The following is a 16482-nucleotide window of genomic DNA, read 5'->3' as shown; positions in this document are numbered from 1 at the left end:
CTCTATTTATCTTTTCTTTTTTATTTATTTCAATTTTAATATATTTTTATTCTTATTTCATGAAGTGTGTTCTCTTTTATTATTTTGATTAACTAAGGACGATTTGTGGGATTTTGAATGGAAGTTAGGTCCAACATTCAAAATCCAACCAAAAAAAAAAAACCCTTATTGAACTAATTCTAAAATATCACAAATTTTTATCACCTCTATCACAATTTAGTAACGTGAAAGTAATAAAGTAATATTTTAAACTAGGGTAATTAAACATAAGCCCACGTAATCACAGTTTCCACTTTCTTTTTTCTTCTTCTTATATTTTCTTAATAATGAGAGTATAAAAAAAAAACCATCATGGACAGTGGGGAGTGGGCTTTTTGGAGTTGTTTGCTAGAAATATCTACTTCTTTGCGTCTGACTGCTGTAAGGAGTGGCCTATCATGGAAATATCTCACAAAGTCCAGTCCAGTGGGAGCAAATACAGGTTGTTTTCATTAAAATGCTTAACCAAGCCTTAATTGAAACTTGAATTGTTCCGGCACCAAGAAGATTGTTATAAATTTTAAAATGATTAAGAGTAGTTACCCCTGCTCCCGAACTTTGAGTCCCGAGTCCCTCCCCTGATATCACTTGTAATAAAAATAAAAATAAAAACTTAAAATGCTAATGTGTGTTCTTTAATTTACTTGGGAGCAAGAAAAACTTCCTGCATAGCAACTTGCTTCTCCCTCTGGGTTATGCCTTGGGTTAATGAGGGAAACACATTCCAAATGATTTGCGGAAAGTTGCACAGCATTCTAAAGTAGTGACCACAACCATACTTAATTATTTACTTATTATAACTGCTTACAGAAAAACATGACTGAACACATATTCATACATAAGTTTTCAAGGAAAAACACAACAGCTAAGAACATCTTTCAAATTTTCAAACACCTGATGATGCCATCATGCCAACTCTGTCAAGTCGATGTGTAAAGAATTACTGATGCTTCTTTTATCCCTCTTGATCTGGAGGAGCTTTTCAAAGACACACCATGGAAAGCTTACGAAACGCTCTCTTCCCGTTCCCTCCTTGTAGCAACCAACAAAGTAACGAGGATGATAAGTAACGTAGTACCACGCTGATGCTTTTGCTGCACATGCATCATCGCCATCGGTGCTGACATTCGACTGAAATTCGCTTCCCTGCTTCTCATAAAACCATCCCCTAGCTTCCTTCTTCAATGACCTTACCGCGATACCAATATTTGCTTTCAAGTCCTTTCTTGTATCGAAACATTTGGATGTTTGAGCGAAAGTTCCACTTAGTATTTCGGCTTCACTTTTGATGCCGTAATATTCCATCAGGTTTTGCAGCTTGCAGTCATACTCACGTCTGTAACGGATGGCCTCATTGATGTAGAGCTTAAATCCATCTACTTCCATGTCAGGGTCATAACACTTCTTAGCCACTTCCGCAGTGAAGGACTTAATATTAGAGCTTGAACATGAATGAGATACAAGCTCAACATGCTCCTTCACCTGTCGGAATAGCTTCCCAATGACTCCTTTGGACTCGTAGGTGGGTTTGTCAAGCTTTTCCATGAAATCAGGGTATTCCTTGGCACGCAGATGACCCGGCATTTTGACTAGCTGGCCAGTTTTCGGAGAGTCAACAGCGACGGAGTTGAGCTTGGCGAGATCTTTACATGGAGCACTCATAGCCTTGTCTGGCTCTCTGTCTGCAAAGACAGTATGAGCAGTTGAAATGATCCCCAAGTTGTCGTTGACTATGTAGTTTGTAAAAGACTCCTCAACTTCCTGTAACAAACACAGCAGAACATAAGTGTAAAAGGAAATATGTTTGAATATATGCATGATATAATTTTACTTGATAAACTCAGTAATATAATATACCTCCAGTGTAACATCACGATCCAATTGCACAGTTTGAGCCGGGGAGTAATTCATGGGTTCAATTTGGCGAGGAGGAATTAGGTCAGGGTCCCAACTCACTGAGTACAAATCTCCATCCAAATCACCTCCTGAGCATTCATTAGGATGTGGTCTAATTTGATGGCAAAGCAAATATAGTCAGTAAATAGTTCAAACAATCTGAAACAGGTTTATAATTTCATCAAATGCAAACTTACCTCTCTCCTTTCTGTGGGAAAACAACACAATCCACCAGGTGGTGCAATGCAGGCACATTGACAGCCTTAAGAACTCGCATGTCCCCCGGGTGTAAACAGGGGTTTTTAGCCACTACTACTTTTCCCTCGACAATAAAACTGTCGCTTGAACTGTGGCCACTGAAGATATGGGAGGAAGAATCATAGAATTGCAGGCTGTCACGGTGAGAGCATTGCACAAATACCTGACCATATTCCAATGTGCCGATTTCATCAAGACATCCCATCATAGATCTTCCGTTTGGGACAAATATCCTTGTTTTGCTTCGCAGTTTCTGGAGCTTTTCTGCAGAGTATGCATGTAGCATCATGGCCAGAAATGGTTCTGCATCTGGTGTGTAACCACACCAAACCATTTCCTTTAAAATGTTGGTAACCTCTCCTTGAAACAATAATTCCATCGCTTTCTGTTCTCTCAATGGATCAGCTAAAACGCTATCCAATAGATTCAAAACCCGTTTTTGCTTTTCCATAAAAACATCATCTGGAACTCCGAGGGTGGACAGAAGGGTAATCAGTTCTCGATTAAGGAAGTAAGGCTGGTACTTGCTCCATTTCAGAACATCTAGTGTTGTGTTGTTGGATTGGAACTTGCACATGCTCTTTCTCAATGACAAGTTCTTTGACAATGTTGGATCAACTGCCAGAACACCTTTATAGCCACCATATCGAATTTGGAAGGCGGATGGAGTACGACTTAACTCGAACTTTCTTGCCACCCTTGCAGCAAATTCAGCAGATATTTTCCCAATTCCATCAGAAAAACAATACTTAACTCCATCCCTTTCAATTTCTACATCGGGAATGAGTTCAACTTTATCCCCACCAACACTAAAAGCCTCCTTGGAAGAGCTGAAAGACTGACCAAGCCTGGCAGCATATTTGGCCACATTTCTAATATCCTTAAAATCACCCATCCAGTTTCTGATGTCTTGTGCTGTGAGCTTACTTCTTGAAGCAAACATCCACACAGAATGACCTCGTAATTGACTTGATGAAAAGGCAAGAAACTCAAACTTCTTCTCACCAATAACTATGCCATTTTTTAGGATAGAAAGTATCCTTTCATGGACTCTAGTTCGCCTTTCTTGTTTTGTAGAACGCATACATAAATCTTCTGAATGCATCTTGCTCAAGTCCTCATCAACGAAAGATACACGAAGAAAGTTATCAACATCTTCAGGATACTTTCGGAAAAGGCGATTCGAATGATGTATCTCTGGACCACAGAAATATACTTTCGATGGTGTTATTTGAACCCTATGTACATACACCAGCCCATCATCCAAAGAAATAGCAGGTGTTTTGGCAATTCGCTTGCTTGCACTGTGCTTTTTGTACTGGTTTCTAAGCCAATTCACGGGTTCATAGCAGCACTGTTTTGAGTGAAATAGTATCTCTAGGGCACATTCTATATATTCAATTCTTATTCTACTAGGATCAACTAGCTTATAAAATTTGACATCAAGTGCTTGCCTAGGAACACATCCATACTGCACCAAGGAATTTATCTTGAACAGGACTTTATATGGCAACTTAATGTTCAGGGGTGGACGCACCATAGGAACAAGATCTGAGCTACTGGAGAAACCGTTGCCTCTCTCCAGAACGAACCGTCCTTCATCTTCTTTATAATGAACAAAAGTGTTGCCCAGATCTGGAAGCATCCACCTAAGTGGAAGCTCCAAACATATAGCAGAAGATTGCCCAATGCAGCAAGCTGGAGTGAAATCAACTTCTCGAACCCAGTAATTGTCAGAAGCTTCCTTTTTCTTGTTCTTAACAGGGACATCTTTCTTGTAAATCCGAGGGGCACCGCGTAACTAGCAGGAGAAAGAAGGAAAGGAGGAGAAAAATGTTAACAATCTCCCCCAAAAAGAGCCACACATAAATTATAGTAATTGTTTTATGTTTAAGGAAGATCAAAGCCTGTTTCAACAGCATTCAAAGCGAGTATAGAAAGGATGCATGGCAGATTAATATATACTAGAACAGGGGAACCAAACCTTAATGAGAAGAAACTTTGCAAGTTGACCACATGGACTATGTAGCTCAATCTGGCTAACATTGTCATAGGAGATTTCTAGCTTATATTCAACAGAATCATAAGAGAAAAAGAAGTAGAAATGTTTAAGTATCATCCCAAATTTCACCGAAACATCGGATAGTGTCCAAAGCACAGAAAACCGTTCCTTAGAAATCTGGCATCCAAAGTGCAGCTTTACAAGTTCCATGCTAGGTTGAAAGGTTTCTGAGTCAGGTACCATGTCAAACTTCATTTCTGTAGCTTTCACATTTGATTTCCCATACGGCACGTGTCGTCGAAGATGATCTCCGGCTAATGTCAGTATCATTTCAGCAAACTCTGCATGTGTGAATTGAACCATGGCAGATGCTCTTGTTTTTCCATCTTTGTGAAAGACCTTCACAGCATAAACAGTGCCTTTTCCAGTATGTTTCTCCACAAACTCTGTCACTGCTTCTGGGGACTGAACAGAGCAAAATCCATACAACTCAACTGTCTTAACCATGTTGACTAATTGATGGCAACTTGTGTATCTGAGAAAAATAATTGAAATTAATAGCTGTGAAGAACTAAAGTGAAAGTAAAATCTAAAAGAAAAAAAGAAAAGAAGCTAGCAAATGAGAGAACGAGTCTCAACCTGAATTTGAAATGTAAGCACTCAGATACCACCAACTGCTAGCTATGTGAGAGGAAAATTCATTAAGCCCATGAAGCCACTATATGTAGAAAAGAGAAGAGGACAGAGGTGTGAGAGATTCTTAGCCTTTCAGTCCATCTCACACACAGTAAATAACTTGTCATGGTAATTCTAGCAGAAGAAAAAAAAGAAAGAAAAGAAAAGAAAAAACGAACAAACTTGTCATGGCAGTTATTCCCTGTGTCTTGCAACGAATATAGAGCAACGAATGTCATGATTCCCTACTTCGCAGTAATAAGATTATAAATGTTCCTCCTAATGTGAAGATTACGTGACGAGGTATAAAAAAAGGGTAGTGATTTTCACGTTCTTATTGTATCCATTCGCACTCTTTTTTCCTTTACTTTTGTACTTTGGTAATTGAGTAAGCAAAAGAAAAATCAAAATATAAAAACAGGGGGATGAGTGCAAATGGACAGAATGAAGGAGAGTGTGAGAATAGCTATTGTAACATTATTTGTTTTTAGAATACTTGGGATTTTGTTGTTAAGAGTTTATTAATCAAATTGGTTTTATGCCGTTTTACTCTTGACTGGGAGGAGGAATCAGATTACTTCCTTTCTAAAAGCAGTACTAGGCTAGACTACTTTTTGGAAAGATGGAACTTGCTCACTAAGGTAAGATAGACAGAGCGGTCCACCACCCACCACGAAAATTCTAATCCTCCTAGGTAGGGAGAGAGGGCTGTTTTGAAATTGCATTGGGATTTCCCAAGAACCTTCTTCAAATTTTGGACGTGAAGTGAATGGGAATAGTAGCATCTTGTGTTTTACGGTTAGATAGATGCCTCGGACGCATTGAAATACCTCTACATGAAGGTCACTTGGTCAAAACTTAACAGAATTTGGAAATTGAAACTTGTTCTTGAATTGCTCCAATTAAAATTATAAGAATAAAATTGACAAAATTAAAACCACCATAACTAAAATGATAAAACTGGCAAACTAAAAAGGAAGAAATAATAAACAACTATGAACCCAAATGGGCCGGCCCACATTATGTGGCGGTGGTGTCCATTAGGAATCCACCACCACCCGCCCTCGCAAACCGAAACGAATTCAGATATTCCAATCAATCAAATTCAAACAGAAGAAGAAGAAAGCTATCTCAATCCTGAAATTGCAGAAATGGCGGAGGAGGAGACGAAGAAGAGAAGTGTGGTGGTGGAATCCTTGGGATGGCTAACGGAATCTTCAATTATGCCCAAGAAGCACCGCGCCATCGCCGGCGTCGGAGCCTCCTCGATAATGGAGCTCAAGGCCCAACTCTATAAGTCGCAAGAAGACTCCAAGAAGTCCAAGGAACTCGCCGGCTCAGAAGTCGAGTTCCACCGCGCCAAGAAGAAGATCACCTCACACGATCCCTTGTCCGCCAAGAACTCCGGCGTCGATGCCCGGGCCCACAAGTACGTATTTTTCTTTCTTTTTACGCAATTTTTGTTTCTGGGTTTAATTTCCATTTCCTTAATTATGCGTAATTTGCTAGTATTGGTGTAATTCTGGGTTAGGGTTCATTTTGGTATCTAGGGTTCTTACTGTTGTCTGAGTATAAATTATGAGTCTTTTGGGTGCTGCTTAGATATAAGTTGAAAATTTTGAGCTCTCTGTTTTGGAAGGCTTGAATTTTATCGTCCGCTGCCAACAGTTTCTTGTGCTTCTTACAATATGAAGAACTTTAAGGATAGTATCCCTAGTCTTTAATTTGGCTTCCTGCTAAGATCAATTTTGTGTTTTTGTTGGTTTATATTCAGAGACAAGCTTGAGCTCAAAGCAGTTAATGACGGATCAGCTAGCTATGCAGCATTAGAGAGGAAGGCCGCATTGTACGATAAGCTAGTAAAGGGGGAGCTATCTGATGAGGAAGATAAGGAGAAGTATTGTGTGGATTTTTTTTGCAAGAGAGTTGACCAGGACGAACCGCAGCAAACTCAGCATTATGATTCGCCTGCTGTAGTATCTTCGGAGAATCAAGATGGTGAGAGTGATGCTTCCATGCTGTTTAGCATGAAACCGTTGGGGCTTGGGCGAGCAGCTGCAACAATGGACAATGATGTTTACAAGAGTTTTGTGAGGTAACAATTTCAAATTATTCCGGTATAAATTATCTATGCTGTATGAAAGTTTAGTTAACCAAAAGTAATCAAATAATTAAAGGATTTCATCACTTCAGTGTATTTTTGCTATTGTTATTCTTCAGTGATGCCACTTTTTATAATAATCTGGAGACTTTAACATTTAGCCACTGTAATTTGGTTGTTGCTGCTGTTACTCATCTAAGCCTCTACGGTGAAGTGGTTGAGCAGAGACTCATATTTGGGCTGCGGGTTGGGTAGTAGAACTAGAATCTCACTGATGTTGATTAGTTTCTTAAGCTGAATATTTTGCACCTCTCTTATTCCTGTACAATGTCTTGAGTGCCAGGCCATGGATAGAAAGATGTCCTGCAGGAAATGAGCTGAATAAACCTGGGTTTGAGACAAATCCTGCTAAAGGATAAAATAATATAGCTTTAGACCTAAGAGACAAAAGCTTGGACTCTGGTTCATCAATAAATGAAAGTATGATTTGGCTTAGGGTTTTTTCTCCCATTTTACTATTTGTCTGTTTATTAACGAGTTTCTCCATTTATGTAGTATGTTTCTTATTGCTTGATTCTAATCATTTATAGTCCGTGCAATGGATGCTGATTGCTTGATTGAAATCTCGATGCTCCTGGCAACAGTCATCTCATGATTTTCACTCGTGTTCCTTTTCTTCAGGGAAGTACACGAAGAAGCAAATGTAGCGAGAGAGAAGGCATCTGAGCTCAAACAGCGCAGGGAAGAGCAAGCAGCGGCTCGTCGTGAGAAGTTAAAACAGGCATATATAAGGAAACAATTGGAGAAACTAAAAGCGGCATCCAACAAGGAACAGACATAATAGGCAGCAGGAGACGATTTCCACAACATTATTCTAGCAGTCATCTTGAACTCACAACGAGCATAATCAGGTGACGGTTTCCGAGTCCTGTTGTTCACTTCAGGGTTACTATTTAATAGGAAGAAAAAAAATTCAATCAATTTAATCCCACAAAGTGGCTCTGTTTGTAGTTTCTTCATGTTTGTATTTCTGTACAGTTATTAACATTACAAGAAAATTATCATCAAGTGTGAAGCGAGATTGCAAATTCACAATCAGTTTTCAGTTTAACCTATGTGTCTTCTGAATTTCGGGACAATATTGTTACTCGTGAAGATTTGGACAATATTGTTACTCATAATTTGTTTGGTAGCACAAGAAATTAAAGATATAAAAATGTAACAAATTTGAGGGAAACATGATAGCATTAAATGTTGAATAAATGAGGTGAGAAAAAGAAGAAGAGATATTTAGTGATATACTCATTTCTAGCACTAATATTATAAATAAATTTTACACAATTGAATTTCTATAAACAAACCCAAAAAAAACCCAAAAAATAACAGCTGGCCTTATTGAATTTAATATTAATTATTAAATTACGTTGATGTTCTATAAATTGTTTTGTGTATTTTTATAAGATTTTGGAGTTGTGCTTGTTTTCAGAAATTAATAGTAGTTTTGTAATTTATAAGAAGTTAAAAGCTTTTTTGTTATGTTGTAAATGAGCTTTGGATGTGTTTTTAAAGTCCATTTTATATGTAGTATTTTTATAATTTGGACCCTCATATTAGATATAACAGTGAATCTCCCAAAAAAATATTGATGTCAGAAGTGGGATTTGAACCCACGCCCTCTTTCGAAGACCAGAACTTGAGTCTGGCGCCTTAGACCACTCGGCCATCCTGACTGATGGTTGTAATCCTTCAGAATAAATAACTTAACTAATACAATGGCAGTACAATATAAAAATAAAAATATTTAAAAACCAAAGTCGAGACGACTCTGCTGGGGATCGAACCCAGAATCTCTGGTTCCGTAGACCAGCGCCTTATCCATTGGGCCACAGAGTCGCTTGTTGGTATCCTAGCTTTGTCATTATATTTGTGGTAAGATAGAATCAAGGCAAGTTGTGAAATCGAACCTTTAAAGGAACTAATATCGTTGTAATTACCTTGAATTAAAATTATTCTTCTGAATAATTTTTTTATTTATGAGGCAGATAAATAAAATAAGAAAAAAAAAAGGAGTAAAATGGTCAAAATTCAACATAATTAAACAAACCCCACCAAGAAAAAAAACATAATATAACATAATTAAACAAAGCACTAGCAGTGCATGCATGAGAAACTGAATAGCTCTACGTGTCCTGCATGCACATTACTGACACATCAACCGCAACACCAAAACCTATGCCTCCTCGCCACCTTTCACCACAGGCTCCTCTTCCACCTCCACCTCCACCTCTTCACCGTCCACCGCTTCCCTTGCACTAAACGATAAAGACTCCCTCCTCATCAAGAACCTCCCTGTCGGCGGGACCCACAGGTTCAGCAGCCCGTGGGGCCTACCAGACGGCCTCCACACTTGCACCGTCATGCACTGCACTGGATTATCCGCCGGCTCCCGCTCGTCCCCGCCCTTCAAAACGTCGCACAGCAGCACCCTGGCGCTGCCCACCGGCTTCTCCCTCACGCGCCCATGCGCGTAGATGTCCACGTTCAGCGCCGCTAGCACGTCGTTCTCCAGCAGGTCCTCCCGGAACTTCACCTCAACGACCTCGTTCCACGTGGGGTTGGTCCCGCCCTGCTCGTCCACGCCCGTCCTTGCAGCGTGGTATTCCTTCTCCACGTACACCACCGCGTACGCTCTTACCTGCGTCACGTGCTTCACGTTCTTCAGGTCTTGCGCCGAGATTATCATCACTTCTATTTCTCGGAGCTTTGTTGTCGCCGCCGGCACGACTCGCCGATATTTCGGCTGACAGTGACTCATTTCTTAGTCTCTAGAGAGAGAAAGTAGAGAGTTGTTTTTTGGGTTAAAAAAAAGTGGAGAGTTTGAGCTCACTGAAATGGATGTTAGTGGATAGTAAATGGCTTTGTAAATACGTGTGATTGGTCAAGTTGATTAGTCTAGTTGAGTAAAGCGAATGTATTTTCAGGTTTGAATTTTCTTTAAATTAAATTAGCCTCTTCGCATGCGTTTTCGTATGAGAGGTTTTTTTTTTTTAAAATTAAAATTTATTTTAGAATTAAAAAAAATAATAGGTACTTGTGTTTCATAAAAATAAGATTATTATCTGATTTTTCTTTTAATTTTTAATTTTTTTAATATAAAAAAGTATGAATTTTCCATATTATCCTTATTAATAATTTCAATTATTAATATTTGTATTAACCAAAGGCATTTTCTGGTATTTTGAATATTTCATCATTCTCTCTCTTTTACTTTATATTTCCTTTAAATTAAATTAAAATAAATTATTGTTTGTATAAAAATAAAAATAGTAAATGAGCTTTAAATTGATAGGCCCAATATGGGTTTTAATGATGGGCCCATTTGCTAGTATGTCGGCTTAATGATGAAGAGTGAGATTCAAACTCAAGTGCAAAGTGAAAATATATCCGCTTTACCGAAAATTGGGTTTTAATTTGGATGGGCCCGTTTGCTAGTATGTGGGCTTTAATTTGCGGCCCAAAAGACCCTAATAATGTGTGTACAGCACAAAGCTCAAAATGTCACATGCATGGCACTGAAAATTATTCAAATATTCGAAGCAATTGTCTGGAAAGAGTGATTCCGCTAATCTTGCAATTTGAAAGACAGGCTGGTACAGGATTTAAATGAAAGGGCACAACACCACCCTCAAATGATTTTGTTTGTGGTTAAAGCAACATAATGTGGCAGCTGGCAGATTCTTATTGGCTTAAATCCATAAAACCCCCCCTATAAAACCCAATTAAGCATTCTCATTTTCATCAAACCAAAACCATAACCCACTTCTACACTTCTGCTTATTACAGATCATTAGCACTGCCTCGTTATTTCTAGTTGCTAATTGAGAATTAGTGATCAGAAAAAATGGAGGGTTGCAAATTGGCCATGATTTTCACCATCTACATGATTGTTCTTGTGAGCTTCGCTTCTTTCGGGGCCACGGTTGCTGCTGAAGATGCTGCTGCGCCATCACCAATGGAAAGCGCAGCAGCAGCTCTGGGTGTTCCTGCTGCACTAGGTGCCATGGCTTCTCTGGTGGCTTGGTTCTTTTAATTTTGTTTATTTGATTCCATTATTTTCTTGTTCATTTCTTTTTGAAGTGCCGTTCAATATGATGAACTAATTTGATTCAAGAAATCAGGTCCATAATGTTACTACTTTTGCCAATTATTGTTAGATTTAATGTCAATTCTTCTTTCATCTATGTTAAGAAAGGAAGACGATGGAATGGAACAATAATCCGTTGCCAGATTCATATATACCAAAGTAACTAAAAGAAACGATAATGCAAAAGGAACATTATAGGCAAGCACATATATATCTTCCATGAGAAGGCTACTAAAATTTGGGATACTAATATGCCAACATAATAATCTGGAAGCAAACTCAGTGATCAAAGGTCACCGTTGCTTGATGGAGCCAAAAAGATCCTCATATGAACGCTTCGGGGCATCAGGACGCGAAACAATCTCCACAACCTTGTAAGATGCTTCAGGATTTACTAATGCCTCTATAGCTACTTCTGCAACCAGATCTCTGGAGATACTGCCATCAGAAAGAGTGTCCTACCAAGAGAGATCAGAAAGAACATTAAGTTAAAGCAATTCAGCTTTTAGTAACAAAACTAAATGGGGAAAAATTATCACAGATTGTGTTACCTCTGGCTCCATCACAAGGTTTCCTGTGGGAGGATCATTTTTCAACCCCCCAGGCCTTATTATTGTATAGTTTATACCAGATTTCCTGATATATTGCTCTGCCTGAAGCTTTGCTATTAAGGTCAGTCCAAAAACATTAAGGAATATGTAAGCTGGATTGAGAATCTGCCCCATTGCTGCTCCGTTGACTAAGATGGAACTGACAAGAATAAACCTGTTCACACCAAGTTTACGGCACGCTTCAACAAGGTTGACTGTGCCAAAATTATCAACCTGTATTGAAATAACCTTTTTCAGACATCAACATATTATCAAATAGCACAAAGTACACCAGAGAAAAAACAAATTCAGATGTGCAATTCTAGGAATATCAAATCTCTGAGTTGTGCATATACAGAACCATTAAATATTAGTGGCATAAGAATAGAAATCTGTACTGAAGTAAAGGCAAAGTGTGAGCTCGTTTTTCACTAGATGTTTGAGCAAGGCATGTTCCTTCAATTACTAGCCAGAGGCTAATAATCCGGATTCCACAGACGTATATTTCAAGCATCACTCAATTGCTAACGTAAAAGTAATGCAAACAAATCTATCCTAGGGAGGTGCAATGAACTGCAACATTGCTATAAGATTGTATACCAAATCTGTTTTCTTCTGCAGGTATCAACTCAGCCTCAAGTAGAAGGTTGTGCAAACTTTATGTTTAACTGCCTGTAAATGTCTAAAGTGAAAATCTTATGATACATACTGATTAAAAAACACACGCATAATAACTTAAAACCCCAGAACGGTGACTCTTCTAATGAAGAAGCTGTTAATCAAATTCTTTCCTGACCAGAACCAGTGTCTGATGGCACAGTCTATGAACCTTGTTAATCATCTGGAGAGGCCTCATTCAGTAAAAGTTTTCCACTAGATGTTACTTTCTCGGATAAAGATTAGACAACTAGAATAATACATCATGAAAATCAACCTTCTTTAGCTATTGACCTGCTCTCGGATAAAGATTACACACCAATATGCATTTAACTCCTAACAAAATCTACCAACTCACGACATTTGGTTAAGATTGAACTTAAACAAATAACCCCTTTGCATAATTACCTCAATCGAAAATTAAAGGACTTCATAAAGATAAAAGTTGCACCACAAAGTGAAGGAAATAGATGCTAATTGCACAGATAAACAATCAAAGTGACCTTCCATGGAGCAAACAAATCCCATCCATAGCTAAATCCTGTGGCACAAATTACTGCTTCTGAATCATCACTTATCGCTTCTGCTAGCTTGGCAGAACCCTCTGTCACATCTGCTTTCACCTACACAAACAAACACAAGAAATCATTTCATCCAAAACCCAATAAAGTAATCATTCCCCAAAACAAAAGAGACCCAATTAAGTTTCCAGCATGAATTAATACCAGAATTTCCAATTTTGAAGAAACTCACAATTTGAAGAGCTGGGTTGTCTTGGGGAAGGCTAGCTTTGGCTTTCTCCACGTTTCGAACTCCAGCTTTAACTGCAAACCCCTTAGCCAGTAGCTGCTCAACAATTGTTTTACCAGTATTTCCAGTGGCACCAGCTACAAAAAATTTCTTCTTCCCAACTACATTGGTTTGAGTTGTCTCAGTAATTTCCTCTGTAATTTCATCCCCTTCCATCTAAAACAGAGATCAACATAGTAATACTAACATTAAGGGCATTCTTCAACACTCAGTTATAGGACCAATACAAAAGGGTACAGGAGAGAGAGAGAGAGAGAGAGAGAGAGAGAGAGAGATAGATACCTGAGTGGAATTAATGATGGGAAAGGACCTGGTGTTGGTGGGAGAGTAGGAAATTAGAGAGAAAGGTTTGGTTGAGGTTCTGGCTATGGAAAGAGGAGGGTAGAGAAGATGGTGAGTGCAGAGACGGAGAGGAGGGTTCCTGAAAATGAGAGGCAGAGGAGCTGCCATTTGCTTTATCTTACAGTCTTAACACTCACTTATTTCTTTCTTGTCCTCCAAGCCCAAGTCCAAGTTCCAATCAAAACGGTCCCTGTCTTTGCATGACATTTGCGGTGTGAAACTGTGGGTCTGCAAACTTCCACATCAGTGTTTTCACTTTACTTCTTTTTATTTTTATTTTTGTTTATTTTGTCTGCCGCTATATGATAAATACTAAACTTTAACCCGTTTAATTAATAGAAAATATAAAATTTTATAAATTCAAAAATCCTTAATCTTAAAACCCAAAGGAACCTCGTTTTTTATAGAGGCAGCATAATGTAGCAGCTGATAAAGCCAAAATACAAGCAGATGATCCTATGAAACTATGTGAAAGGCCACACCAGCCTCAAATGATTTTGTTTGTGGTTAAATAAAACAACATAATGTAGCAGCTTGGCAGCTTCTTCTCAGTAGCCAACTCCACAGACCCTCCCTATAAAACTCACTCTCTGCATTCTCATTTTTGTCAAACAAAAGCAAAACCCACTTCTAAAGTTCAAGTTCATAAAGAACTAGTAATCAGATATGCAGGGTTGCAGAATGGCCATGGCTTTCACCATCTACATCATTGTGCGTGTGAATTTCGCTTCTTTCAAAAGTGACCATTGCTCTTGGAGATGTTGCTGGGATATCTGCCATCATCAGAAAGGCTTCTGAAAAATGGGACACTACTGTGCCAACATAATGTTTTGGAATCAAACTCAGAGGTCACCGTTGCGTGATAGAACTAAAAAGATCCCCATATGAACGCTTGGGGGCATCGGCACGTGCAACTATCTCTACAACCTTGTAAGATGCTTGGGGACGAACTAATGCTTCAATAGCTACTTCTGCAACCTGATCTCTGGAGATTGTGCCTTCGTAGAGAGTGTCCTACAAAGAAAGATCAGAGAGAGCATTAAATCGAAACAACTCAGTTTTTAGTACTTCACAAGATTAAATGGGAAAATTCATAAAGTCTGCCTAAAATTTGTATAGATTACCTCTGGCTCCATCACAAGATTTCCTGTTGGAGGCTCATTTCTCAACCCACCAGGCCTTATAATCGTATAGTTCATACCAGACTCCCTAATATAATCCTCTGCCCGAAGCTTTGCAATTAAGGTCAGTCCAAAAACATTAAGAAAGATGTAAGCTGAGTTGAGTATCTGCCCCATTGCTGCTCCATTGACTAAAAGGGAACTCACAAGGATAAACCTTTTCACACCAAGTTTCCGGCAAGCATCTACAAGGTTGACGGTGCCCAAATTATCAACCTGTAGTGAAATAACCTTTTTACAGACCGCATAACATTAACATCAATATCAACAAGTGCACCAAAGGAAAAATGCAAACTTGCAATTCTAGGACTATACTGATATTCTCATGTCAAACTGCACTGAAGCAAAGAAAAAGTAGCTAGCCAAAGGCTAAGACTTTGAGTTTCACCAACATAAATTTTAAGCATTAGTCAACACGTATTGTAGGGAGGTGTAATCAATTGAAAAGTGGCTATAAGATTGTGTAGCAGAGACATGTTTGCAGTTATCAGCTTACCTCAAGTAAAAGGTCGTGCAACCTTAGGTTTCCATGAATGTTAATATGTACCACAAATGTTTAAAGTGAAAATCTTAAGATATCCATTAGAAACATGCATTCATACATCAGTCAAAACCAGTGATACAGTATATAATGATTTTGCTCCATGTGTGAAATGGGAATAGATGTTAATTCCACAAATACAGAATCAAACTGACCTTCCATGGAGCATACAAATCCCATCCAGAGCGACATCCCGTGGCACAAATTACTGCTTCTGAATCGTCACTTATTGCATCTGCTAGCTTGGCAGAACCCTCTGTCACATCAGCTTTCACCTACAAACAAATACATGCGTTATGTCATCCAAGATCAAATACATTAAACATTCCCAAAAACAGAAGAGACCCAATTGAGTTTCCAGCATGAATTCATGCCTCCACTTGAAATTCTCAAGAAACTCACAATTTGAAGAGCTGGATTGTCTTGGGGAAGGCTAGTTTTGGCTTTGTCCAAGTCTCGAACTCCAGCTTTAACTCGAAAACCTTTAGCCAGTAGCCGCTCAACAATTCTTTTGCCGGTACTTCCAGTGGCACCGGCCACAAATATCTTCTTTTTTCCAATGGCGTTGATATAGATTTCAGTTGCTTCAGTAACTTCCTCTGTAAAGTCACTCCCTTCCATCTGAAAAAGGAGATAAACACAATAAGCTAACACCGGCATTGATGGCATTCTTCAGTTTTAGTACAAATTAAAAGAAAAGAGAAGGAATACATCAGAGAGAGAGAGAGGTACCTTGGTGGAATCAGAGGTGAGAAAAGACATGATATTGGGGAGAGAGTTGGAGATTGCAGAGAAGACTTTGCTTGTGGATTTGATTATGGAAAGAGAAGGAGGGTAGGGAAGGCTATGGTTGCTGTGGGAGCATTGAACAGTGCAGAGACGGCGAGGAGGTTTCCTGAGAGTGAGAGGCAGAGGAGGGTTCCTACTTATTTCTTGCCCTCCAAGTCTAAACAGCCTGCTGTCATTGCATGCCATTGCGCTGTGGCTGTGGCTCTGTAACTTCATTCTCCTTGCAATGGCTTCCCTCTTGCCTTCGCTTCATCACGTTCCAGTTCTGCGCTACATTGAGCAACTACTTTCTTTTCTTTTTGGTGGTTTATAGCAATAATCATTATTTCCAAATCCATTACATTGAATTAACCCTAATTCCTAACTTGACATATTTTCAGCAAGTTTTCTTTCTGGTCCAAAGCCCATGTTTTCCGTTCGGTCCTAAGCCCACTCCTCAATACTAAATCCTCGGTTT

General features: G+C 38.9%; 4 protein-coding genes and 2 non-coding genes across 6 annotated transcripts; 1 reads left to right on the top strand and 5 right to left on the bottom strand.

Annotated features, from left to right (window-relative positions):
* Window positions 1-846: 846 nt before the first annotated feature.
* LOC117626790 (probable RNA-dependent RNA polymerase 1) lies at window positions 847-4903 on the bottom strand. The gene is made up of 5 exons (XM_034358632.1): window positions 4835-4903; window positions 4178-4730; window positions 2133-3994; window positions 1897-2047; window positions 847-1800 (listed from the first exon to the last, which is right to left on the bottom strand). Exons 2-5 carry the CDS (start codon window positions 4700-4702, stop codon window positions 946-948), a joined length of 3393 nt encoding a protein of 1130 aa, XP_034214523.1. The 5' UTR covers window positions 4703-4730; window positions 4835-4903; the 3' UTR covers window positions 847-945.
* Window positions 4904-5882: 979 nt separating this feature from the next.
* On the top strand, window positions 5883-8082 carry LOC117626792 (uncharacterized protein At4g18257-like). Its single transcript, XM_034358634.1, has 3 exons — window positions 5883-6299; window positions 6645-6965; window positions 7653-8082. The coding sequence occupies exons 1-3, from the start codon at window positions 5893-5895 to the stop codon at window positions 7810-7812; spliced, it is 888 nt and encodes a 295-aa protein (XP_034214525.1). The 5' UTR covers window positions 5883-5892; the 3' UTR covers window positions 7813-8082.
* Window positions 8083-8617: 535 nt separating this feature from the next.
* TRNAL-CAA lies at window positions 8618-8701 on the bottom strand. Its single transcript has one exon. It is a non-coding gene; the product is annotated as a tRNA-Leu (tRNA).
* Window positions 8702-8791: 90 nt separating this feature from the next.
* On the bottom strand, window positions 8792-8864 carry TRNAR-ACG. The gene has a single exon. It is a non-coding gene; the product is annotated as a tRNA-Arg (tRNA).
* Window positions 8865-11236: 2372 nt separating this feature from the next.
* On the bottom strand, window positions 11237-13752 carry LOC117626764 (uncharacterized protein At2g34460, chloroplastic-like). The gene is made up of 5 exons (XM_034358600.1): window positions 13455-13752; window positions 13116-13328; window positions 12866-12985; window positions 11667-11939; window positions 11237-11573 (listed from the first exon to the last, which is right to left on the bottom strand). Exons 1-5 carry the CDS (start codon window positions 13620-13622, stop codon window positions 11409-11411), a joined length of 939 nt encoding a protein of 312 aa, XP_034214491.1. The 5' UTR covers window positions 13623-13752; the 3' UTR covers window positions 11237-11408.
* A 146-nt stretch (window positions 13753-13898) lies between these two features.
* On the bottom strand, window positions 13899-16289 carry LOC117626097 (uncharacterized protein At2g34460, chloroplastic-like). The gene is made up of 5 exons (XM_034357748.1): window positions 15969-16289; window positions 15639-15857; window positions 15392-15511; window positions 14639-14911; window positions 13899-14528 (listed from the first exon to the last, which is right to left on the bottom strand). The coding sequence occupies exons 1-5, from the start codon at window positions 16239-16241 to the stop codon at window positions 14364-14366; spliced, it is 1050 nt and encodes a 349-aa protein (XP_034213639.1). The 5' UTR covers window positions 16242-16289; the 3' UTR covers window positions 13899-14363.
* Window positions 16290-16482: the final 193 nt, after the last annotated feature.

This window comes from Prunus dulcis, chromosome 4 (assembly GCF_902201215.1).
Source record: "Prunus dulcis chromosome 4, ALMONDv2, whole genome shotgun sequence".
Lineage (NCBI taxonomy): Eukaryota > Viridiplantae > Streptophyta > Magnoliopsida > Rosales > Rosaceae > Prunus > Prunus dulcis.
The sequence above is the reverse complement of the archived record's forward strand: the minus strand, read 5'-3'. Positions and strand labels throughout refer to the sequence as shown.

Excerpts from the sequence above, each read along its gene's own strand:
- LOC117626790 (XM_034358632.1), bottom strand. The coding sequence starts at position 4,702 with ATGGTTAAGACAGTTGAGTTGTATGGATTTTGCTCTGTTCAGTCCCCA. Across the intron at positions 3,995-4,177 it reads CAAAGTTTCTTCTCATTAAG|TTACGCGGTGCCCCTCGGAT; the intron begins GTTTGGTTCCCC and ends TTCTCCTGCTAG. Across the intron at positions 2,048-2,132 it reads TTCCCACAGAAAGGAGAGAG|ACCACATCCTAATGAATGCT; the intron begins GTAAGTTTGCAT and ends CCATCAAATTAG.
- LOC117626792 (XM_034358634.1), top strand. The coding sequence starts at position 5,893 with ATGTGGCGGTGGTGTCCATTAGGAATCCACCACCACCCGCCCTCGCAA. Across the intron at positions 6,300-6,644 it reads GTCGATGCCCGGGCCCACAA|AGACAAGCTTGAGCTCAAAG; the intron begins GTACGTATTTTT and ends GTTTATATTCAG. Across the intron at positions 6,966-7,652 it reads GTTTACAAGAGTTTTGTGAG|GGAAGTACACGAAGAAGCAA; the intron begins GTAACAATTTCA and ends CCTTTTCTTCAG.
- LOC117626764 (XM_034358600.1), bottom strand. The coding sequence starts at position 13,622 with ATGGCAGCTCCTCTGCCTCTCATTTTCAGGAACCCTCCTCTCCGTCTC. Across the intron at positions 12,986-13,115 it reads ACAACCCAGCTCTTCAAATT|GTGAAAGCAGATGTGACAGA; the intron begins GTGAGTTTCTTC and ends TTGTTTGTGTAG. Across the intron at positions 11,574-11,666 it reads ACCTTGTGATGGAGCCAGAG|GACACTCTTTCTGATGGCAG; the intron begins GTAACACAATCT and ends CTCTCTTGGTAG.
- LOC117626097 (XM_034357748.1), bottom strand. The coding sequence starts at position 16,241 with ATGAAGTTACAGAGCCACAGCCACAGCGCAATGGCATGCAATGACAGC. Across the intron at positions 15,858-15,968 it reads TCACCTCTGATTCCACCAAG|ATGGAAGGGAGTGACTTTAC; the intron begins GTACCTCTCTCT and ends CTCCTTTTTCAG. Across the intron at positions 14,529-14,638 it reads ATCTTGTGATGGAGCCAGAG|GACACTCTCTACGAAGGCAC; the intron begins GTAATCTATACA and ends CTTTCTTTGTAG.